The sequence below is a fragment of the Berghia stephanieae genome, chromosome 3, assembly GCF_034508935.2.
Source record: "Berghia stephanieae isolate SIO BIC M18660-M18661 chromosome 3, UCSD_Bste_1.3, whole genome shotgun sequence".
Taxonomy (NCBI): Eukaryota; Metazoa; Mollusca; class Gastropoda; order Nudibranchia; family Aeolidiidae; genus Berghia; species Berghia stephanieae.
This window is the reverse complement of record NC_088362.1, coordinates 44,199,922-44,225,640: the sequence shown is the minus strand read 5'-3', so window position 1 is coordinate 44,225,640 and position 25,719 is coordinate 44,199,922. Positions and strand designations below refer to the sequence as shown.

The following is a 25,719-nucleotide window of genomic DNA, read 5'->3' as shown; positions in this document are numbered from 1 at the left end:
TCCTCCTCCTCTCTCTTCTTCTTCTTCTTCTTCTTTTTTGTTTTTTTTCTTCTTCTTCTTCTTCTTCTTCTTCTTCTTCTTCTTCTTCTTCTTTCTTCTTCTTCTTCTTCTTCTTCTCTTCTTCTTCTTCTTCTTCTTCTTCTCTTCTCTCTTCTTCTTCTTCTTCTTCTTCTTCTTCTTTTTCCCATTTTGCTCCTTCTTCTCCTCCTCCTCCATCACCACCACCACCACTTCTTCCTTCTTCTCTTCCTCCTCCTCCTCTTCTAGCACCACACTACCACCACATCTTCTTCCTTCTCCTCATTCTCCTCCGCTTCTTCGTATTGACTTATTGTTAAACGCACAGTACCCTTAACAAAAACCCCAAAATACCTGAGCTTTTATATAGCGCTATATCCAATAAACGTGCTCAAAGTGCTTTACAAAAGCACTGACGTCCCTGACGACAACAGCACCATTTAACATGACAGACGAGACACGAAGCTTGTTAGGCGATATTACAGGGTTTTTTCCGACAGAGACGACGCTGTTAACTACCAGGTAATCATTTTACATCTGAGTACGGTGAGAGAATATGAGTAGTGGGCCTTTTTCAATGACAACTATGCTCCTCCTCCTCCTCGTCCTCATCTCCCGTCTGTCCCTCTTCTTTCTCCTCTTCCTTTTGCAGTCTCCATCTTTTTCTTGATGTTGTATATTTTCTAGTTGTTGTTGTTGTCGTCGTCGTTGTGCTCTTCTTCTTCTTCTTCTTCTTCTTCTTCTTCTTCTTCTTCTTCTCTTCTTCTTCTTCTTCTTCTTCTTCTTCTTCTTCTTCTTCTTCTTCTTCTTTTCTCTCTACTCAATAATAATAATAATAATAATAATAATAATAATAATAATAATAATAATAATAATAATAATAATAATAATAATAATAATAATAATAATAATAATAATAATAATAATAATAATAATAATAAAGAATTCCAAGATTTTTCTACAGAGAAGACGTGCCAAATTCCTCTCTGTCGTCGATCTGTTATTTCTAGTAATGCATTTATGTTTTCATTGGGTTTTTTGTTATTGTTGGCCGAAGAATGAATTTGAGCCCGAACCGTTCCGTGTATTGTATTTGGTTCTTTTTTTTTATGCTGCTATATTCATTTTTGTTTATTATTTTTCAAAAACGGAACCAATGTTGAATCCACTCAATTAAAGAGGGAGCTTGAGTCTGTCGCAGAACAAGAACGGCTCTTTGCTCGCAGCAAAAGACCATTGATCGTGGTGGACTACGACCTTAACCAATGGACCAAATGACTTGGTGCAATTTCAAAGATAAAGAATTATCAATTGACGTAATCGATGAAACAAGACATTGTCAATCAATAATATGTTATTATGAACTCAATCTTTTTTATGAATAGGAAGTTGTTTTCATTATTCAAGACAACACAGTGAATGAATAATTACGTGAAAAACTAATGGGAACTGTATAGAAAACGTGTAAAAAAGCTTTATATTGAAAAATTGCAACGCATCAAATGTTTGACAGAACTTTTTATTTGGAACACAGTAAATTATGCTTATTTTTCATCATTTCCTGTGATTTCATTCACTTTGTCTTTTTTTCCTTTAACTAATCTAATTAAAGCTTTTGAATCCAATTGTTTTTCTTACAATGGGTGCTAGGACTCTCTTGGCGCATTTGGCTTATCAGTTGGAGAAAAAAAAACCCAATACACCTTGATCATTTATATAGCACAATATCCACTAAACGTGATCAAAGCGCTTGTCCCTAGCAAACAACAACACTTAACATGTAAGACAAGACATGACGCCTTTTAGGCAATAATACCACTTCTTCCGACAGAAACAACGTTAACCGCCAGGTTTTTACACCTGAGTACGGTGAGACTTTGAGTAAAGAGCCTGTTCCAAGGACTCATCTATGCGCCGCCCCGAGTGATACTCGAACCCAGGAACTTCTAATTCGAAGGCAAGTGCCATACCAATAGACCACATAGCCGCACTTATTATTTTATTAATCATTTTATAAATGATCCTAAGTTATTCTTAATCACCCGTAGATTTAACCTGAGCCGTTTGTAGTATATGTTTTGGTGTGTAGCTCTTAACTGCAGTCTATATAACACAGAATAAGTTTGAACCCAGACTATTTCGCTCATTTGGATTACAAACCCACAACAATCACAAAATTACACCACACAGTTTCACATATTACATAATAATAATAATAATAATAATAATAATAATAATAATAATAACAATAATAATAATAATAATAATAATAATAATAATAACAACAACAACAACAACAACAATAATAATAATAATGATAAATAATAATAATAATAATAATAATAATAATAATAATAAATAATAATAATAATAATAATAATAATAATAATAATAATAATAATAATAATAATAATAATAATAATAATATAATAATAATAATAATAATAATAATAATAATAATAATAATGATGATAATAATAATAGACATCTGCTTCATGTCCTGCATTGGCTGCCTGTTGAGAAAAGGATTAAATTCAAAGCTTTTGTTTTAGTGTATCGTTGTCTTGAAGGTACTGCCCCTTCCTACATTTCGGATCTATTTTTGCCACTTTTTTGAGGACAATAAAGATATTATTATTATTATTATTATTATTATTATTATTATTATTATTATTATTATTATTATTATTATTATTATTATTATTATTATTATTCAAAACCCCGTCCCTTACGTTCGGCCAGTGATTCCACCAAACTAGATGTCCCTCGAATACGGAAAAATGCTGGAATGAGATCCTTTTCTCATTTCGGACCCTCTGTTTGGAATACCTTACCACAGATCAGAGCATTTGTGAAAAAGAATCTTTGTCTATTTCTAAACGTTCGCTTTAGCAAGATAGGTCTGTCTGGTTTCTGTTCTGTGTGTTGTGTGTGTGTGTGTGTGTGTGTGCGTTTGTGTATGCTGTCGTTTTATTAAAAAACACAGTATGTGCTATTTGGTTAACATATACTGTGTCTTTAGAAACAACGGCAGTATGCTTGTGCGTGTGAATGAATATGTTTCAACCAAAGAAATTTGTAATTTAAGCGCTTAGAGTCTGATGTCTCGGAATTATAGCGCAATATAAGTTTTCAGCATTATAATAATAATAATAATAATAATAATAATAATAATAATAATAATAATAATAATAATAATAATAATAATAATAATAATAATAATAATAATAATAATAATAATGATAAAAATAATAACAGTAATAATAATGATAATAATAATAATGATAATAAATAATAATAATAATAATAATAATAATAATAATAATAATAATAATAATAATAATAATAATAATAATAATAATAATAATATAATAATAATAATAATAATAATAATAATAATAATAATAATAATATGTACTTTATTAATCCAAAATGGAAATTCGTTTACAGAGGTGGCATGCATAAAAATGTATAGATATAAAGTTAAAAATTTATGGCGACAATGTTATATATATATATATATATATATATATATATATATATATATATATATATATATATATATAAATTTTACAAAGTGAAATATGTTGTCCCTATGAGCCCTAGTTTGAATTTATATGCATATGCATAAAAATGTATAAATATAGAATTAAGAATTAATGACGACACTTTATATATTAATCTTATAAATTGAAATAGATAATTCTTATGGCCTCTATTCGAATTTGTATGTTGACATTTAAAAAATAGTATTTAATTTAAATCACAGTTGCGTATTAAAAATTCGAACACTATGTGGTAACATTCAATTAAGGTGACGTGTTGTCTTTGTTTTTATTGATAAAACAAGACAGCTCCTCGTGGAGAACTAATTGCATCTTGACATTAAAGCTCCGAAGTACAAATCATAGTTGAGAAATCAATATCATGATTTCCCACTAGCATGAACCTCGGAGACTTATTAAACATGGAATATCAAAGCTCCTCAACCGCGACCATTACATCGTACAACATCATTTCCTTCGTCAATGATGTTCCGTTCGATTTCAAATTGATAATTAGCATTTTGTTGCGAATTGAACCCCCCCCCCCCCAATAATAAAAAAATAAATTGATGCTCTTTAAAAAAAAAAAATCCTTCTGACAACTGACAACACGTGTGACCCGTGTTCTCAAAATGGTATCACGTCGGGATGATTCAGATGAAGTTGCATTGAATTTATATTGTAAATTTGAGAGTTTCGTTTGGTTAATCCGTTTTACAGAGAGCAATAAGCACAGTCTCCTCAAGTAAAAACATTGCTGATAATCTTAACTTGGAATTCGCTTCATCGGCTTCTGGTTTATCTAGACTTGATACGATTAGAGCCGGTGGACCACATAATGTGCTTAAGTCAACATCAGTCAAGTTGTGTATTGGTGAAATGTTGTATAATAATGGAGCGTAATTGTTAGGAAATTTGATTCTATTAGGAACATAACAATGATTAATCAATTCACAAACGTGTCAGAAATAATTATTTTCCAATGATTTGGCTTATTATTTCAGGGTTTTGTTTGTTACTTTTTTCAAACATGGAAAGAAACCTAAGTCTTCACATGTTTGTCTATATATAGATATGAATACGCCTCACCATAGCCTCTCTTTCTCTCTTTAATAGACAAAACGTTACACCCGATGACATAAGAATTTTATTCTCCTCTCTTGTTTATAGCAGGACTTTAACAGAGGAGTTGCTTTGAGATGAGTATCATGGCGGTTTTCTATCCGATATTTTTACTTTTTGTGGTCGCATCCTGCCAGGATGTGATTTCATCAAAATTTTTGAAAGAACACGTTTTATGTGACTTATCAGATAGAATTCAAAGGGAATGTTCCATTGAAATTGAGAATTCTCGCAGTCTTGTAGATTGTATGTTGCTTTGTGGCTCAGACAAGTCTTGTATTGGAGCCAGTCTGGATAAGAATGGAATGTGCTTTCATCACAAAGAGTGTCCTTTGATCTCTGGCTGTACAATAAAAAATAATGATCACATTTATATGACCAAACACTGTGCTCATGGGACATGGGACTTGACAACCCATTCATGCAATTGTGTGGACGGGTTTTTCGGTAAAAGATGTAAACAGTGTCACAAAAACTGTCGGGATCTGATTGGAGCAAACTACAAATCAGGAGTACACTTCGTTTATATTGATCCAGAGCATTCTGGGTTGAAGCCATTTTTTGTTTATTGCTATGTGAACAGGAAGACCAGTTACTCCCATTATAACATGATGATCAACATCGGCAAGAAGTCTTTCAACAAAACATGGACTGAGTACGTAAATGGTTTATTTGATGATCTATCACATTACTGGGGCGGACTATACGCCTGGCACAGACTCTCCAAAGCCGGTTGCAATAAAATGTACTCCATATACTATTTTCGTTCAAGAGATAATACTCCAATTGTTTATCGAATTTATAACGATTTTAGGGTTTCCAACGAAAATGAAAATTATAGATTTACCACAACAGTTTCTTTGAAATATGAGCAACGGAATCCTCCACCGGGAACATATTTTGGTGACTGTTTTTCTCCAATACAAAACGTTCCATTTTCTACCTGGGATGCCGACCACGATGAAGACGCAGACAAAAACTGTGCGGCAAACGCTGGATCTGGCTGGTGGTACAGGGGATGTAACAACTCTTGTAACATGCTGGGACTTGGACTCCAGTACTGGAACACAAAGCCTAAACATCAGCTATTCTCTTTAATTGGGGTGGACATGGATCTCTTCTCATCTGAGCTCACTGTGTTTCATATTTATGTTTTCGGCTGTTAGTGACACATCCCGATAATTTATTCACGCCTGTACTAATTTTGAATATTACAATGCATTGTATTTCCCTTGGCTAATAACATGATATAGCATTGAAAGGGTTGCTTTAGTCAACGACCTTAGACACCCTGAAAAAAAAGAAAGGTTCAGGTCACAAAATTCCTAGATATGATTATAAATATGATCATCAATTACATCATAAGCAATCAAAAATATTAATTAATTTTAAGTGATGAAAATTTTGTATTTCTCCTCTAGACAAATTTTACTTGAGAGTACTTACAAATGTATTGTGGTCAATTTGTACAGTTTTGTATTATCATATAAGGTTAACCTGCTTTCGTATGTATTATAAAGATGGACGGGCTAAGTATTCTAACCTTTCCTCGTAAGTCACACTTCCATTTTCGCTCACGGGCTTTAATATCCGTTTTGGACATTTGTAATTTGTCCTATAATATATAGTTATCATATTCAAGTACGAGTCTAATGACGGATTTATATAACTGGAGAAGCATGATGACAATCATATAAGAAAAACTCCTACAAACAAGACCAATCATTCTGTTGGTCCCATTAATCCAATCATGGATATGAACATCGAAGTTTTCTTATCGAAAAAGAAAACGATACTAATATATTTTCTGTATCCGTGACATAGTAAATAAGTACCAACTGGTCCACGTAGCAATCAAAAGGTGTTTTACATGTTTAACATTGGAACTTAGTTGCAAATATGTAGACCATAAAGATAAAGCATAAAAATAATTTTGCAAGAGTTGCCAATATTGTCATGTTACAATTTGAATTTATGATATTAAGATCATTTATGTAAATTCTAAATAAAGTACCCCACTCTGAGGGATCCCAGTAATGGCCGTTCCTAATCCTGAAGCCTCAATTTTAAACAAAACCCTTTGAATACGACTCGTGAGGAGCAGAGTTGAAAGCCTTCATGAAATCTAAATAAATCACATCAATGTGTCAATTTTTCTTTGTTTATCAATTTTTAGTAAAGTTGTTCATCACTGGCAATAACTGCGTGATACACGATCGACAATATCTAAAACCATTTTGACTCTTGTGCAACATATTACGAGACTCAATAAATGCCATTTATTATTTTATTTTATATGATCTTTCACAATACACGCGTTGTAAATAAAACACTGGTAAGGCGATTTGGTCGATAGTTTGAAGCAGAGCCTCTGTCACCTTTTATTAATAACATTAGTGACGTTCGCTTTTACGGGTAAAATACCTGTTCTTACGGATTTATCAAAAAATATTGTGAGAGGTTGACAGATCTCAAATGCTACCTCTCTCAGTGGAAAAGGATGCAAGTCATCAGAACCCATACTTTTTGACGTTTCTAGATTTAACAGATTATCGAAAAATTTATTTTCAGATAAAACAATATCGGGTAGGTAATTATTATGGTTTCTATAACTAAAGTAGAGTAAGTTCGAGGATTCTTGACATACAAATACACAGGAGAAAAAAATTACATAGATTTGCATTTCTCCTTTCATTTTCTACTATATTCCACGTTTACATCGTTTCGTACATCTATTCCCGTTCGCTTGCTTAATTCTGCATGATATTACATTTTCAAAAGCTTTTAGAATTACAAGCTTTACTCTCCATTGACATATTTCTCCCAAACTCTTTCAATGATTGTTTTACACTAGATAGTATTTGTAACATTTCCAGCTTGTGCATATCTATCATAATTGTCTGCAATAGATAATTACGTTTCTCATAATACAATGTGGATACAAAGCTCAACTATATACTTTAACTGTAATCGACTTGTCTTTATTATATATGCTTTCGTTGTAAATCATAAATTATTGAAAAATATTGTGTTTTGTTTGTTATTCTTATAAAGAAAAGCCTGACATGTACAGCATATTATCGGGTTATCAAAATCATGTTTATATTATTTTTAATACAATTGTTTTGAAAGTCCATATATACAAAAGCATATAGTATGACATTCATGATGGTTATAATAATATGTGTGTTTGTTTGTTTTTAAGGGTTTTACGGCGCTAGCAACACATTACGGTCATATCAGTGCCAGTAAAAAGGAAGAAAATGGGAAAGTAAAAAGTTCTAGAATTACAATTAAAGCACCCAGGAAAAAGGAAGACAAAGGGGAATTGGTTCAAATAGGAACCATATGTAGATTCCAAGAGCACACTATCAAAATACTTAGTTTGAGATCATCTAAAAGTCTCATCCAGACACAAGCACAGGTCTCCACTAAGAGGATTACACTCAAATGTTTACAAATCGTATATAATATTTATACAAAACATAATACAGTGCATAACAGAGAGATGATTTACAAGGAAAAAAATATCATCTCCCAAAACTAACCATACATTCGAATGTTTCCCTCCCAGCCAGGGTATGCGGCCAGGGTCAGGACAAAATCTCATTCTAAGACAAGACAGAAAGCAAATTGGAAAACAGATATAATAATAATAATAATAATAATCTTTATTGTCCAAATTAAAGGCAATTCATGTGAGGTAAACAATGCTCAGTTTGGTTCATGGTATGAACATCAACACATTTACAAATACAGACACAGCCATACACGAACATACACGCTTGCACATTGTTTCTACACATGTATACAAAAGAAATGAGCGTACATACAAACACATATACATACATACATACATACATACATGCAGACATACATACAAACCAGCATATCATCGTATATGCATGCCTACATTCATACATACATACATACATACATACATACATACATACATACATACATACATACATACATACATACATATATACATACACACAGACACACACACAGACAGATAGAACGATACGATATATTTTCTGGGACAGCAGATAACCATATTATAAATATAGTGTCTTATATTAAGAAGAAGATGGCAATAATTGTGATGATGATGATGATGATGATGATGATGATGATGATGATGATGATGATGATGATGATGATGACTACGATAATGATGATGATGATGATGATGATGATGATGATGATGATGATGATGATGATGATGATAACGACGGCGGCAATGTCGATGATGATGATTCACGACACTGCTTCTCGTTATTTTCATTGGTTGTCTCATTTTTCCACAGAAGATTTGTTAATTAATTTTATGGCGGTTGGAATGAAGGTTGTCTTATGTCGATTTGTCCGACATTTTGCTTCTAGATACCGTCTTCCGGAGCGCAGAAGTTGGAATTTTTCGTTCAGCGGATGCCTCTTTTCGTTGATAATGTTAAAAGATTTCTTCTCAACTGCATTAATATAAGTTGTGTCAAGGCTTCTAAGGTCTGTGTTAATTATTTTTGAAGCCTCTCTGAGGGTTCTATGTAGTTTGGATTTTTCTTTTGTTCCACAGCTTCCATACCACGTTGTGATGCCAAACGAAACGATACTCAATATTAATGACTTGTAGATTTGTATCATGGTCTTTCTGTTCACATTGAAAGACCTTAATTTTCTGAGTATATACAAGCGCTGGTTACATTTTTTGATGACATTGTTGGTGTGCGATTCAAATCTTAGACTGTTATCTATAATTACACCAAGGTATTTAAACGTTTCAACAGTTTCAACCGCCTGATTGTTAATTTTTGTTATTTGTCTTGCTCTTTTTCCTATTTTTCTGTGATCAAACAGTTGTTCCTTTGTTTTTGTTACATTGAGCTCTAGACAGTTATCGGCACACCATTTGCTGAATTTACTAACTTGCTCAGTGTATTTAAATTCGGAGACGGAATCATTGAGCAGGCCGAGTATTGCGGTGTCATCAGCATACTTGATGAGTTGGCAGTTATCAAAGCTAGCCACACAATCGTTTGTATAGAGGATGTAAAGTAGAGGTGAGCTTACACACCCTTGTGGGCATCCGTTTGAAAGAGTTTTTACTGATGATATATTTGAGCCTACTCTGACATGTTGGGGGCGATCGATGAGAAAGTTGTTATACCAGTTGATGAGGTAATGGGGAAGGTTTAGAGCATGCAGTTTACTGATTAATATGTTGGTTTTCATGGCATTAAAGGCAGACGAAAAATCGACGTATAGGATTCGGCAGTAGTTGGCGGGTGAAACATCCAAGTGATTTGATATTGAATGCATCACTGTGAGGAGTGCGTCTTCCACACTAAGATTTTGTTGGTATAGGGGTATAGACAACACAGTAAGTACCTCCCTGCCCACTATGGGAGGTCAGGAACCCTCCCAGCTTATAATAATAATAATAATAATAATAATAATAATAATAATAATAATAATAATAATAATAATGATATTATTATTATTATTATTATTATTATTATTATTATTATTATTATTATTATTTATTATTATTATTATTATTATAAGCTGGGGAGGGTTCCTGACCTCCCATCGTCATCAACATCATCATCATCATCATCATCATCATCATCATCATCATCATCATTATTATTATTATTATTATTATTATTATTATTATTATTATTATTATTATTATTATTATTATTATTATTATTATTATTAGTATCGTCATCATCATAATCATCATCATCATCATCATCATTATTATTATTATTATTATTATTATTATTATTATTATTATTATTATTATTATTATTATTATTATTATTATTATTATTATTATTATTATTATTATTATTATCATTATTATTATTATTAGTATTATTATTATCATTATTATTATTATTATTATTATTATTATTATTATTATTATTATTATTATTATTATTATTATCATCATCATCATTATTACTATTATTATTGCTTTTGATAATTGAGATGCGGGATAGAATTTTCTTTAAATACGCATGAGACACTGCAAAGGAAATGGGATTAGATTAGTAAACAACCAATGATTCGTCGATCAAACCAATCAGGGTTAAAAGCAATTCAATCTGGCAGCCGCCCTTTATTAACTGAAGCGCATATGACAACACGGTTTCGATGGGCACATAAACATATTTGGCAGACTCATAATCTGCAAACATTTTGTTTACATATTAAGCCACATTTAAAATAGGATGGACTGGCGGACCAAAGGTTGAGGTGCTCCAGACGCGTAGGGGAGAGATACACAAATGACACGGTTCAGACATTTATTTATCAATAGGAGATGGTAATAGTTTATCGTGGAACATTAACCTGGGTCTCTTTATTGTCTGCGGTCATGCACTTTTAAATAATAGGCTACCTGTATTTTTCCGGGCTGCAATATTATGTGGACATGATTATTTAATATTAAAGAAAATTGAATCGAACGATGTACAGAAGCACGATATTTTGTACTCATTTGCCGCTGGTTGGGTTGGTGATATCAATCTACGAGACAAAATAATTTCAAAATCCCAAACATGAAAGCAAAACAAACTAATTGCATGAATCAGATTGCGTTATCAAATGTTAATTAAATGTATGAGATTTAATTATACGTTTTAACATAATGTGATTTTTTAAAAAAACGGAGTAGTCTATCAGAGTCATGTCCCGGGGTTAACTCCGGTTTCTGTAATTATAAACCTGCATAAACGAACTATTTGATTCGCTTTAAATAGTACTGTTAACGAGTCGTGGCTATACTTAGTAGAGAAGAAATGCGGACTACTCCTCTAAAATGCGCAATGGTCGCGCCCCTAGTACAAGTCGAAGTATACAATTTGTACAAGCCTGTATCTCAGCTAATACCATTGAACTAAATGACAGGACGGCCAACGGAGAGGAATTTCCGGTGGGTCGATCAGCTGTCTCATACCGGAAGTGGCTCTTTTCATTTGACGAACAGGAAGGTCGGCGCTATCATTACACTCTTCTTGTCTGATGATTAGTTAAATGAGGCGCTATCTTTCGCGATTTTCCCTCGCTTCGATTCAAAGTTAATTGAATATTTCTCAAGGATTATTGACTTAAATCTACAAAACCATCATGGTTCATACTTGTTGCGTTTATAAATGCAATAATCGAGCTACGAATGGTAGGGATCGTAGTTTTCATTTATAAGATCAAAACGAGGGCAAGATAACCAGTACTTCTTGTTGAAATATGGTAATGCTACTTTTGTACAAATGGCGGAAGTAACTTCGTACCTGTGACTGTAAACAGTTTTTATTTGTCATAAAATATATACTTTGTCATTTTGAAACAAAAAATATTAGTTACATTATTATTAGGTAAAAGCATACATATCCTACATATAAATTTGAAATTAAACTTTAAGAGTTGACTTGCATAAAGCCAAAATATGATGCAGTAAAAGGGGGCGTGTCCACCGTTCCATACGGGAACGATTGCCTTTTTATTAATTTCAAAATTTAGTTTTAAACTAATTTAGTGATTGAAAGGAAAAGTGGTCAGAATTTCATAAGCCTAAAGTTGACCATTATCAATGATATAAAGATTTTAATCATTGCAACTCGTATTATTGCATTAATCGCAGGGAATTCAGAGAGTAGTTTATAGAGAATTTAGAGGTATCTAAGGTAAACACTTGAGATTTAGTCAGAGTACTCCAATAAAATGGAAATGGCTCTGCGCATGGCAGAAGTCATCGTATTTCAAAAAAAGGAAATGAGGACCACGCTTACTTTGTTTAAAGTCCTTTGCTTTAAGTGCATGGCTAATACTGATATCTCAGGGTTGTTCTACAGCATAAAATATATATGAGATCAATGCGTGGTGTTTACAGTAAATGTGAAAGTTGTCATCTAGTTGAGATGTTAAGCTGTTGAAGGTTTAAGAGATTTTATTGTAATCTGGGTCATAAAAATACCAATATCGAGTCTGTGAAGAGTACAGTATTAATAATAATAATGATGATAATAATGATAATAATAATAATAATAATAATAATAATAATAATAATAATAATAATAATAATAATAATAATAATGATGATATGTGATAATAAAAAATAATAATGATAATAATAATAATAATAATAATAATAATAATAATAATAATAATAATAATAATAATAATAATAATAATAATAATAATAATAATAATGATGATGATGATGATGTGAATAATAAAAAAAAAAATAAATAATAATAATAATAATAATAATAATAATAATAATAATAATAATAATAATAATAATAATAATAATAATAATGATAATAATGATGATGATAATAATAATAATAATAATAATAATAATAATAATAATAATAATAATAATAATAATAATAATAATAATATATAATAATAATAATAATAATAATAATAATAATAATAATAATAATAATAATAATAATAATAATAATAATATAATCATCATCATCATCATCATAATAATAAATCATTTGTATAGCGCGTAAATTCCATGAATTCACAAAGGGAAAATAAAATAAACCACAGCACTGAAAGCTGAGTTTGAAGAACATTAAACTAAATTAAGGCTATTTTAAGCAGCTCAGCGTTTAAAGTGGACTTGAAAGAGTTAAAATTTGGAGAGTTTTTGGTTGTTGGGGACATGGAATTCCAGATTTTTGGAGCTGTATTAGAGAAATATATGTTGGAAAATGTTGTTCTTCATGAAGACCTTCTAGTTTCGAATTGACTGGAGATGGAGGATCGAAGATTTCTTGATGGTATATTGACGTTTAAGAGAGATTTGATATAGTCAGGAGCTTGTGAATGTAAGCATTTGTAGGTGATGCAATCTACTTTGAATTCAATTCGTTGGGCAATTGGATGCCAATGTAGGGATTTCAGAACCAGGATTATTCTCTTATATCCTCTGGTCCTGGATATGACTCTAGCGGCGTTGTTTTGAGCCACTTGCAAAGCCCTTGTTGTTTTAGCGGGTAAATCAGATAAAAGGCCATTGCAATAGTCGATACTTGTCACGAGGGCATGGGTGATTATTTTAGCCGTCTCAGTGTCCAGTAGATCTCTAATTCGATTTATGTTTCTCAGATGCGAGTTTACTGACTGACAGACTTTTGTGATATGCCTGGTCATGTCAAGATTTTCATCATAGTTAAAGCCGAGGTTTCTGACGGATGGTGAGTTGTCGATGCTGTTTTCAAGGACATTGATGCTTTCAACAATCGTGGGCGAGGTTTTCTTCTTGAAAACTATCATCTCGGTTTTTTCTTCATTTAATTTGAGCTTATTTGTATTCATCCATAGTTTGACCATTTGTGTGCAGTGTGGGACGGTTTAGAAAAGTTTAACTTGAAAACAAAGGAGAGTTGCTGCAAAGAGCTTTCCATTACAACTGCTTCAGCCTCGTAGTTTGAGCAAGAACTTCCGCAGGAATTGAAGTTTTTATTACATATTTTATTTGGATAATTTATTAAAAACCCACAACCACTTCCTTTGTGGATAGGTTCATCTGTCTAAACATTTATCTGGTGTCCACGAAATGCTATAGTTTGTATTTCAAATTTGGTTTCAATTCTTGTTGGAGCTTCTTTTGTGGGGTTCTTCTTTATTTTTGGGAATTTTAGTTTGGCATTTGATGGTTTTTGACTGATAAGTATTGATTTTCCTCTGTTTTCTGGGATTTATGTCTTTCATTCAAGATATTGGCAAAAAGTAGCAGAGATTTTTTTTGTTTAATCCTTATTTGGGTCTCTGACAGAATCCGGTCCTGATGGTTTTCTTCTTTTCATTTCACTTGATTGCAAATGAGCATGAGTGGAACGTGTAGGAGTGTGAACGATGATTATTTGTGATGAAAAATTAATGGTTAATGATTATAATTATATAGACTGTAATTATTTAGATGGAGCTTCATTAATTTCGATGCAAGAAAGCCTAGTGGTCAAAGTGACACGAATGATAACAACGTAATGAATAACATGAACTCCGTTAACTGAATAATGAACGAAGATAACATCACTCAGCTCTTTGTTATTGTTTATAGACCGCCAGAGAGGGGATTTTTTAATCCTATATTCTAATACTATAGATTGCATGCGTTAGAGTGAAATACTCATCAGCTCTGCCAACCAGATATATAGAATAGTACGCACACCTATGCGTAACTTTAAACATTTTACATTTGGTAAACCAATGACTTAAAACACCGTTCACGCATGACCTAATACAATAAAATTGATACTAAGCTGCTAGAACCTGTTGATAGTCAAAATATACAAACAAATATAAATAAAACAGCTTCAAGAAAGAACATAATATCAAACACGGAATGTTTCGGTCTCGAAACCCTTATTCAGCCTACAGCAAAACATTGAAAACAAATACAGTACTCTATAAAACAGATCGACGACAGAGAAATGTTCGTCTCAAAAACTTCGGGTACTTGAGAGCAATATTCAATCTAAAAATCACTGCAGACAAATTTAAAGAAACACAAAAAGATTTATTATAAGCTATAACTTACTATTTAGAGGCATTTGACACGGCCAACCTTAAGAAAACGATAGATACGATGGCCAAAATTGGATTTGACGATAGTTATTTAGCAACTATATCTAATTTGTACTGGAACTAAAGAACTCAAATAAGAACAGAAGCAGGAAACTCAAATAATGCGTTAGACAAGGAAGCGTGATGTCACCAGCTTTTTTAACATTTACACTGAGTTCATATTCAAGGAAGTAGAAGGACAATTTGGCATAAGTGTAGGTAGAAGAAACATCAACAACCTAAGATACACAGACGATTCTGCTTTGAACGTATGCAATGGCGCTACAAAATTTCTCACAAAAGTAAAAGAAGAATTTAAACAATGAGTTTGAAAATGATGTCAAGAAAAAAAAAGCAATGATCATATCGAAAAAACAGATACACCAAAATTACAAACACAAATTGATGAAAATTCAATATAAGGAGTCGAAAGCGTTGTACACCCCGGGCAGTTAAGAAGAGGAATAGGGTTGGAAAAATGCATTCATGAAAAACATATAGATTCTTACTAACCAATACATAAGCTGAAGAACTAGAATTTGACTTCTTAAGTGCTACACCCGGTCTATATTTTTCTATGGATGCGAGATATGGACATTGAACGCTGGACTAGAAAAAATAATCGATGCTTGTGAAATGTGGTGCTACAGACAAATTGGAAAGTTGTCATGGAAAGAGAAAAAATCAAACATAATGATATTGGATGAACTATATAAGAAAGGAAATACGCCTGGTGACTGTAAAGCACATAAAGTTGGCGTACTATGACTATATATCACGTTACAACAGTCTCCAGAAGTAAATTAATTCATAAAGGATAGTTTAATGTTAAAACAGGGAGAGGGGGACAAGGAAAGAGCTGGTTGGAGATGGCGCTAGACAGAGAAATGTAGAAAACCATGGCATCTAACCTCTATGAGAAGGAACCCCGGTAAGGTAAGGTAACATGCCCTTGAGTCGGTAAATTTTTGTTTTAAAATATGGTTTTGAATGTATGTCGAGGAATATGAACACTTGATCTTAGAACTTTAACAAATGACAGAAGCTTTTTGGCAACCTTGGTAAAAAACGGAAATTTTACCGTGACCATGAGAAAACAACAATTTTTGGATCTGCACAAATCTTCTTCTTCTTTCAGCTTATCCAGCAGTTTGTAGGGTTGCCATAAAGAATGCCACATCTCCATGCATTTCGGTTCAGAGCACCATCTTCCTCCAGGCATAGTTCTTTCATGTTGTCCTTTACCTCATCCAACCATTTAGTCTTTGAGCGTCCCTTTTTCATCTTTCCTGCCAATTGTAAGTCCAATACTTTCCTCTCGTCTCTTTACATGTCCGAACCATTTCAATCTATCTTCTCTCATCTTCATTGATACATTCTTCACTTCAGTCAACCTTTGAATTCGTTCATTCCCAGCCATGTGACCATCTCAACATCCTCATTTCTGCCACCTCAAATTCTTTAACTTGTTTCTTTGTAGCAACCGCTGTCTCTAGTCCATCAAGAGATGAAGTGAGTAGAAAAGTGCCAGAAGACAATAGAGAATAAAAATTTTCGCGGCGGTGGTGGGGTTTGAACCTGCGACCTTATTGGTACGACAACTCCGCCTGGCAGGTGAGAGCGTGGCTCTACCGTGTGAGCTATCCACGAATACAAAAATATTCGTATCAAACCCAGGTCATTTCTAGAGCTCTCTCTCAACAACTTCTGGAGACCGCCGGTTCGCTCGTCACACAACCATCGCGAAGTTACTTGACCAGCAGTTAAGAATAATAGCCAATATTCTCAACACAAACATATAACATAGAAACGATTGAGACATTGAATATGCTCCGGTATATGGGGTGAATTTTTAATTCAGAAAAGTGAGTGGAGCAGGCACTTATGTTGGTAACAACAAGAGATGAAGTGAGTAGAAAAGTGCCAGAAGACAATAGAGAATAAAAATTTTCGCGGCGGTGGTGGGGTTTGAACCTGCGACCTTATTGTTACGACAACTTCGCGATGGTTGTGTGACGAGCGAACCGGCGGTCTCCAGAAGTGGGTGAGAGAGAGAGCTCTAGAAATGACCTGGGTTTGATACGAATATTTTTGTATTCGTGGATAGCTCACACGGTAGAGCCACGCTCTCACCTGCCAGGCGGAGTTTTCGTACCAATAAGGTCGCAGGTTCAAACCCCACCACCGCCGCGAAAATTTTTATTCTCTATTGTCTTCTGGCACTTTTCTACTCACTTCATCTCTTGTTGTTACCAACATAAGTGCCTGCTCCACTCACTTTTCTGAATTAAAAATTCACTATAGTCCATATAACTTTGCTGGTCTTACAACACACACACACACACACACACACACACACACACATATATATATATATATATATATATATATATATATATATATATATATATATATATACTTTTCCCTTCAGCTTTGTGGAAATTCATATGTCACACATAGCTCCAGTTACCTTCCTCCAATTATTCCAGCCTGCCAGTATCCTCTTCTTAACCTGCATCACATTGCCCCCATCTCCTTGTACCGTTGTTCCTAAGTATTTGAATTGGTTTGTATCTGGCACATCCTCTTCTCTTATCTTTATTGGTGGTCCTGCTATCTGTTGTCCGATGCACAAATACTCTGTCTTCTGCTTACCCTTAATCCCCTCCTTTCCAACACCCGTCTCCAACCCTCCAGTTCCTTTTCTGCCTCAGCTTTTGTATCATTCAAAAGTATTACGTCATCCGCATACATCATGTTCCATGGTACCTTTTGCCGAATGGGTTCTGTTAGAACATCAATTACTATTGCAAACAGCAGTGGGCTGAGAGCAGATCCCTGATGTAATCCAACTCTTACTTTAAACGGATCAGTTGAACCAACAGCTGTTCTAACCATTTTTTGTTTCCTTTTTTACATATATTGGATAACTTTGATTTATTTCTCTGTTACCCCTTTGCTCTTAGACAGTACCACATTTCTTCTCTTGATACCCTAGCATATGCTTTCTCCAGGTCAATGCACACACACTGTAATTCTCTTTGCTTTTTTTTTCTGCGGCCACTTTTAACGTACATATAGCATCCGTTGTACTTTTACCAGCAAAAAATCCAAACTGTTCTTCACTTATGTCTACATATTTTCTAATCCTCTTATCGATTACTCCTTCCCATATTTTCATTGTGCGGCTCATTAACTTGATACCGCTATAGTTGCCACATTCGTGAATATCTCCATTATTTTTGTATCTGGGTCTGAAACCATATGTATTAAAATGTTAGTAATAGTTTTGAATAAATTACCCAGATAAAACCTGTGATAGAATCCACAATTCCTGCGGAAGTTCCCGCTCAAACTACGAGGCTGAGTTAGTTGCAATAGAGACCTCACTATAGCATCTCTCTCGTGTTTTCAATCAAGCTAAACCCTTTAAAGATGCCCAACACTGCCATCTTCACAGACTCTCTCTATTGAAGCACTTAAAAATACGTTCACATAATATCCGTGAGTATTTTTGTTCTTGTTTTGCATACTGGAGCTCTAGCCTTACACATTATTTCAGTCATATTTGTCAATAATTCGTCTATAAAATGGCCAAATATGTACATATTGCTATGAAAACTTTTATTGACAGTCTTTTCGCGTAGAATGTCATGCCTTTAATTTAAATTTTAAAAGTACATAAAATCAAAAGTACATAATGATCACAGGTGCCCGTAAATGTTATTATCAATAAAATAGTTTAATTTTATTAATGTGTGTTAAAATTGCTAGATAGTTATCAGTTAAATCAAAGTGCTGTTATTAAATTTTAGGCCTAGCAAAGTTGAAACATCCTCAACAAATCAATTATAACATCTTTAATTCATCAACAGTTTATCATTGAAATAAGTTGCACAATTCAGATACTTAATTTCCTATATAAATAACTACTGCATTTATTTTCCTCAGATATTGATGCTCGAGTTCCATTGCCTTTATTACTCAAAGTATACGAAGTAATTTTCTCACGGTAGAGTATTTTTCTGAGGCAACCGAAACGATGTACATAATATTCCACTTTACAATATTATTTCCATGTCTTATGTCTGTATTCTGTCAAGATCTGATTTCATCTAAGTTTTCCAATGAACAAGTCTTGTGTGACGTATCAGAAAGAATTCGAAGGGGATGCTCCATTGAAATGAAAGGATCCCGGTGTCTTGCAGAATGTATGTCCCTGTGTTCATATGACACCTCTTGTATTGGTGCGAGTCTTGATAGAAATCAAACGTGTTATCATCACATGGAATGTCCTATTATCTCTGGTTGTACTGTAAAAAATAATGACCACAACTATATGACTAAATATTGTGCGCACGGGAGATGGGACGTAAAAAGTGAGTCTTGCAACTGTGTAGATGGATTTTTCGGTAAAAGATGTAAACAGTGTCACAAAAAATGTAAAGATCTGCTTGCAGCAGGTTACGAGACTGGAAATTACAGAGTTTATATTGATCCGGATAACAGTAGTAGACCGTTTCCGGTCTGGTGTTATGTCAACACTGTACTCAATTACAACCATAACACAATCATGACCAATAGAGGCGAGTATAACTTCAACAAAACATGGAACGACTACGTAAACGGGTTTTACTACGATATTAACAATTCATGGATTGGACTTTATCCTTGGCACAGATTGTCCTATTTTGGCTGCAAAAATCTTGCCTTCCTCTTTGGACTCTTCACGAGAGAAGAAATTCCTTTACTAATTCGAGTCTACCTAGGCGTTGAAATATCTGACGAGAACACAAATTACAGTTTTACCGTGACGAGCTCGACTCCGAACAAAAAGGACGAAGTTCAGCCTGGTTCCGAGTTCGGTGACTGTCTCGGCCCTATACAAAACGTTCCGTTTTCTGCCTGGGATGCCGACAATGACGGGGATTCAAACGAAAACTGTGCGGCTAGGGCTGGATCTGGCTGGTGGTACAATGGATGTGACAACCTGTGTAACGCCCTAGGACAAGGACTTCAATTCTGGGAGACAATGCCAAAATATCAGTTGTTTTCTTTGCTTGGCCTCAATATGAGCCTAATTTCATCAGACCGCGGGCAATTTAGTATGTATACTAATTGTCTCTGATTTCATTTCAAGTGTTTGTAACATTCAACAAAGTGATCTTATCTTTGAGGCCGGAGAACAGGCTCAAGCTAAAAGTACATAATATGTTAAAGACATAAATGGTAAATATTTTGTACATATATTCCTTCATTCAATACACAGATCATATGGTTTTTATACTATATCTTTCCAAATTCAACACAATCTGAGATGTCTCTAATTTCTCTTAGAATGTTTTGTCGTTACCGGATAGTTATAATAATAATAATAATAATAATAATAATAATAATTTAAATAATATATAATAATAATAATAATAATAATAATAATAATAATAATAATAATAATTAATTTATATTATATATTATTATTATTATTATTATTATTATTATTATTATTATTATTATTATTATTATTATTATTATTATTATTATTATTAATATTATTATTATTATTATTATTATTATTATTATTATTATTATTATTATTATTATTATTATTATTATTTCTATCATTATTATTATTTTATTATTATTATTATTAGTTATTATTACTATAATAATATATAATAATAATATAATAATAATAATAATAATAATAATAATAATAATAATAATAATAATAATAAATAAATAATAATAATAATAATAATAATGATAATAATAATAATAATAATAATTATTATTATTATTATTATTATTATTATAACTAAGTGACTTTTACTTTCCTATCATTTATCTACGATTGCTTCATTCTCATAGATTACTAATTTACCCATTCTTCTTGTGTATTATAATATGTACATGTATCACGGAATACGGGCGTCCGCCATGTTCCATTAGTTTAGAGCCAGTGTTACTAAGCTACTATGCGTCATTAGGAAGGAAGTGACGTCACGACTGTTGAAGAGTATTGGGAAACATTTAGAAAATAAAATTCTCACTCATCAGTTTATCCGGGTTAAAACTTGAAAATAAATAAAAAGGAACAATCTAGCATCGAAATTATAGTATTTATAGCTTTTTAATATGTCGAAAAAATGTGGACAAAGTTGATACTGTGTCCATCCGTTTTGTAACCTTTGAGAAACTATTTTTTGCTATGCTATTGGAGCTAGATCGCAAGTTCCAAATGATGTAGATATGAAGTAATTGTGAGATGAGTGTTACTAAAACTAACTTATGGCACAGCCTTATATATATATGTATATATATATTCATATATATATATATATATATATATATATATATATATATATATGTATATATATATATATATATATATATATATATATATATGTATATATATATATATATATGTAAAAGCTGAAAACAACTCAAGACATTGATACAGGCTATCTATAATATATATGCGTGGGTGATATGGCTAGGTAGACATTTGATAATCTCGTGCACGTAGCTAGATATCGATATCGACACTCGTATAATGCGTTGTTTTTTTGTTTTTTTTTGGGGGTTAAATAACAGCTAAAAATCACGATTCTAAAAGAAAAGACGAGATGTATGTTTTACTTGATGAATTAGACCATGCGGAGATTACCTCCCGAGGAGTGGAATTTGGCGATGGGGATGCTTGAAGCCGATGAGTCAGTGACAAATGTTGCTAACTGTTTCAAACGTACACAAAAGCACTATATCTAGACTTCGTGGGCGTTCAACACGACTGTTACAACAGTTGATGCGACACAAACAGGTTGACCACGTGTCACAAATGTTATACAGGGCAGGTACATTTTACTCAAACATGTACAAAATCGATTCCTCGATGCAGAATGGACTTCGAGGAACATTCCTGGATTGAGAAACATTACTGGTCAAACGATTCGGAACAGACTGAGATAAAATAATCTGAGACCACGGAGACCAGCAATTCGACCAATTTTAACCCTAAACCACCGACAACGGCGAGCCAGGTGGGCCAGGGAACACATAATGTGGGCATACCTCAATGGAAACACGTTTAATTCACTGACAAGTCCAGGTTTTGTCTACAGGGTCACTACGGATGCAATTTGGTCTATAAAAGACCCAGAAAATGTTTTGCTGATTGCTGTGTTCTTGAAAGAGATAGGATGCGAGGAGGCAGCAATATTGTGCGGGGAGGTATTTCACACCATGCCAGGACACAGTTTGTAATAATACAGTTATTATTAGCACAGTTACCGGTCATCGGTACCCCAATGAGATTATAATTCCTCAATTGGAACGATAATTTAACACCCATGGTCCGGACATGATATTCCAGCGGGCAACGCCCATCCACATGTCGCTAGAAATGTTGTCGAGTATTTACGCCAACAAAGATTCGACGTACTGCCACGACCTGTCATTTCAAGAGCAGGAGCGCAGGCCACGTATGCGAAACAACCAATCAACAGTTGCCTGATGCATTCATTGGTGGAAGAGTGAAACAACATCTCCAGAGGCAAATACAGCACTGCTAATATCATCCACGCGCCGATGATGCCAAGCTGTGGTGAATGCCAACGGTGGACATGCCCACTATTAAAACAGAAACATCGTTTTTTGGGGAGAGCGGGTTTTACGTGCAAGTGGCAACACGTAAATCATAACAGATATGAAATGATAATGCACCAATCGTTAAGACAAAGTTTCTAAGTAGAAAGTTTCATTCACCTACAATAAGTGGACGTTACTCATTTTTATACTTAAGTTTGATGCACAGTTTCCTGATTTTTGGACCAATACACACACACACACACACACACACACACACACAGACGCAAACATATATATATATATGTATATATATATATAATATATATATATATATATATATATATATATATATATATATATATATATATATATATTAATTCACTCACGTATTTAAGCCAAAACGAACGTGTCAATGTCTTTCATTTCCTCAGTTGGCATCGGGAATCTTTTCTTGTTTACGTCCTTACTTCCGCTGGGTGTGTGTGTGTGTGTGTGTGTGTGTGTGTGTGTGCGCGCGCGCGAGCGTGTGTGTGTGTGTGTGTCTGTGTGTAATAACAACAATAATAATAGTAATAATAATAATATAATAATAATAATAAATAATATAATAATAATAATAATAAAATAATATAATATAATAATAATAATATAGTAATAATAATAATAATAATAATAATAATAATAATAATAATAATAATAATAATAATAATAATAATAATAATAATAATAATAATAATAATAATAATAATAATAATAATAATATAATAATAATAATAATAATAATAAATAATAATAATAATGATTGGGCGGGGGGTGGGTGTTATTTAACCTTTTGTGTTTTGAGCTTGAATTTATTAGAGTGTCTGCACCTTGTCATTAGTTTTGATCTTTTGTTTAGGATATTGTCTTCACATGAAGACATATTCAATGAAACAAAAGACGACTATGAAAAGGCACTCAAATAGAGCGGTCACACGTCAACACTGAAATACAAAAAATGTGAAACATGCAACAACACCTAAGAAAAACAGAAAAAGGAATATAATATGGTTCAACCCGCCATTCAACAACGGAAACACTTCAAATATCGGCAAACAGTTCCTCGCACTCATCGATAAACACTTCCCAAAGAACCACCGTCTGCGTAAAATAATAAACAGAAACAATGTCAAGACAGTTGTGCACAAAACATAAAACAGATAATTACCAACCACAACAGACGAATCATATCCGAACCCAACAATAATAAAAACAAAGACAACTGCAATTGCAGAAAGAAGGATGACTGTCCTCTACAATGAAACTGCCAAAAAAAAAAAAAAGCGGCATAGTCTACAAAGCCACCATAGCCACTGACAATACTACAGCACAGATAAAACAATATCGGCAGCACAGAACCCCCATTCAAAACAAGATATAACAATCACAAAGTACACGAAAGCAAAGCAAAGAGTACCAAATTATCAATGCACTATTGGGAACAGAGAAACACTAACAAAACACCAACCATAACCTGGGAAATAGTCAAGCAAAGCAACCCCGACAGACGCGGTGCTAGAAAACGCAACCTGTGCCTGACAGAGAAACTGGAAATAATATTGCACAACCACAGAAACGACAATATCCTAAACAAAAGATCAAAACTAATGACAATGTGCAGACACTCTAATAAATTCAAGCTCAAAACACAAAAGGTTAAATAACACCCCCCCCCCCCCGCCCAATCATAATAATAATAATAATAATAATAATAATAATAATAATAATAATAAATAAATAATAATAATAATAATATATTATTATTATTATTATTATTATTATTATTATTATTATTATTATTATTATTATTATTATCATTATCATTATTATTATCATTATTATTATTATTTTTATTACTATTATTATTATTATTATTGTTTTATTATTATTAATATTATTATTATTACTATTATTATTACATACAGACACACGCACACACGCACGCACACACACACACACACACACACACACACACAAACAAACAGCGGAAGTAAGGACGTATAATATAAATAAACAAGAAAAGACTCCCGAATGAAAGACCATTCTACGGACAAATGCCAACTGGGGAAATGAAAGACATTGAAACGTTCGTTTTGGCTTAAATATGTGAGTGAATTTATTTATTTTTCTATGCTCTAATTATCGAGCACTCTCGTACCTACAAGTACACACTAACACTCATATATATATATATATATATATATATATATATATATATATATATATATATATATATATATATATTTCTATGTGTGTGTGTGTGTGTGTGTGTGTGTGTGTTTATGTTTAAGTTTGCGATTGAGTTTCTAATTCTTAATTATTGTTGAAATTCGGCAAAATGTATATAAATTTTTACGTTTGACATTGGAAAGACTCCATCACTTAGTTGGTCAACAGCGACAACAATATTTTCCTTAACCTTCATTATAAAAAATAATTTCACATCTTATCTTTAACATGGAAGTATGATTTTTTATATATTACGACTGTTGAAGATTGAATAGTTATATTATTCCTGGCTAAGATGATTGCAACCGTCTTTGTTGTTCATCTGTCATCGCCCCGGTTTCCTAAACCAAGGGAAACAACTCAATACATTCATTCAAAAGTTGTTTATGAAGAGTAAAGTCGCTTTATTTTGAACTGGTACTGCGAGATGCTTCAGCGAGTTAACGATAGAATGTTTCGATTTGAAAATATACTTCTTATCTTTTTTAAAAGGCTGAATAAATTGCATTCGTCTAAAATTCATGTACAATAAGAATATAAGTGAAGCATTTCAAATATCGTTCACAGAAAGTGTTTTACACAATAA

The 25,719-nt window shown here is 32.8% G+C and overlaps 1 protein-coding gene across 1 annotated transcript; it reads left to right on the top strand.

Moving 5' to 3' along the window:
• The first annotated feature begins 4,690 nt into the window (after positions 1 to 4,690).
• On the top strand, positions 4,691 to 7,711 carry LOC144969552 (fibrinogen-like protein 1). The gene has a single exon (XM_078908693.1). It carries the CDS (start codon positions 4,763 to 4,765, stop codon positions 5,849 to 5,851), a length of 1,089 nt encoding a protein of 362 aa, XP_078764819.1. The 5' UTR covers positions 4,691 to 4,762; the 3' UTR covers positions 5,852 to 7,711.
• The last annotated feature ends 18,008 nt before the right edge of the window (positions 7,712 to 25,719 follow it).

Excerpts from the sequence above, each read along its gene's own strand:
- LOC144969552 (XM_078908693.1), top strand. The coding sequence starts at position 4,763 with ATGAGTATCATGGCGGTTTTCTATCCGATATTTTTACTTTTTGTGGTC.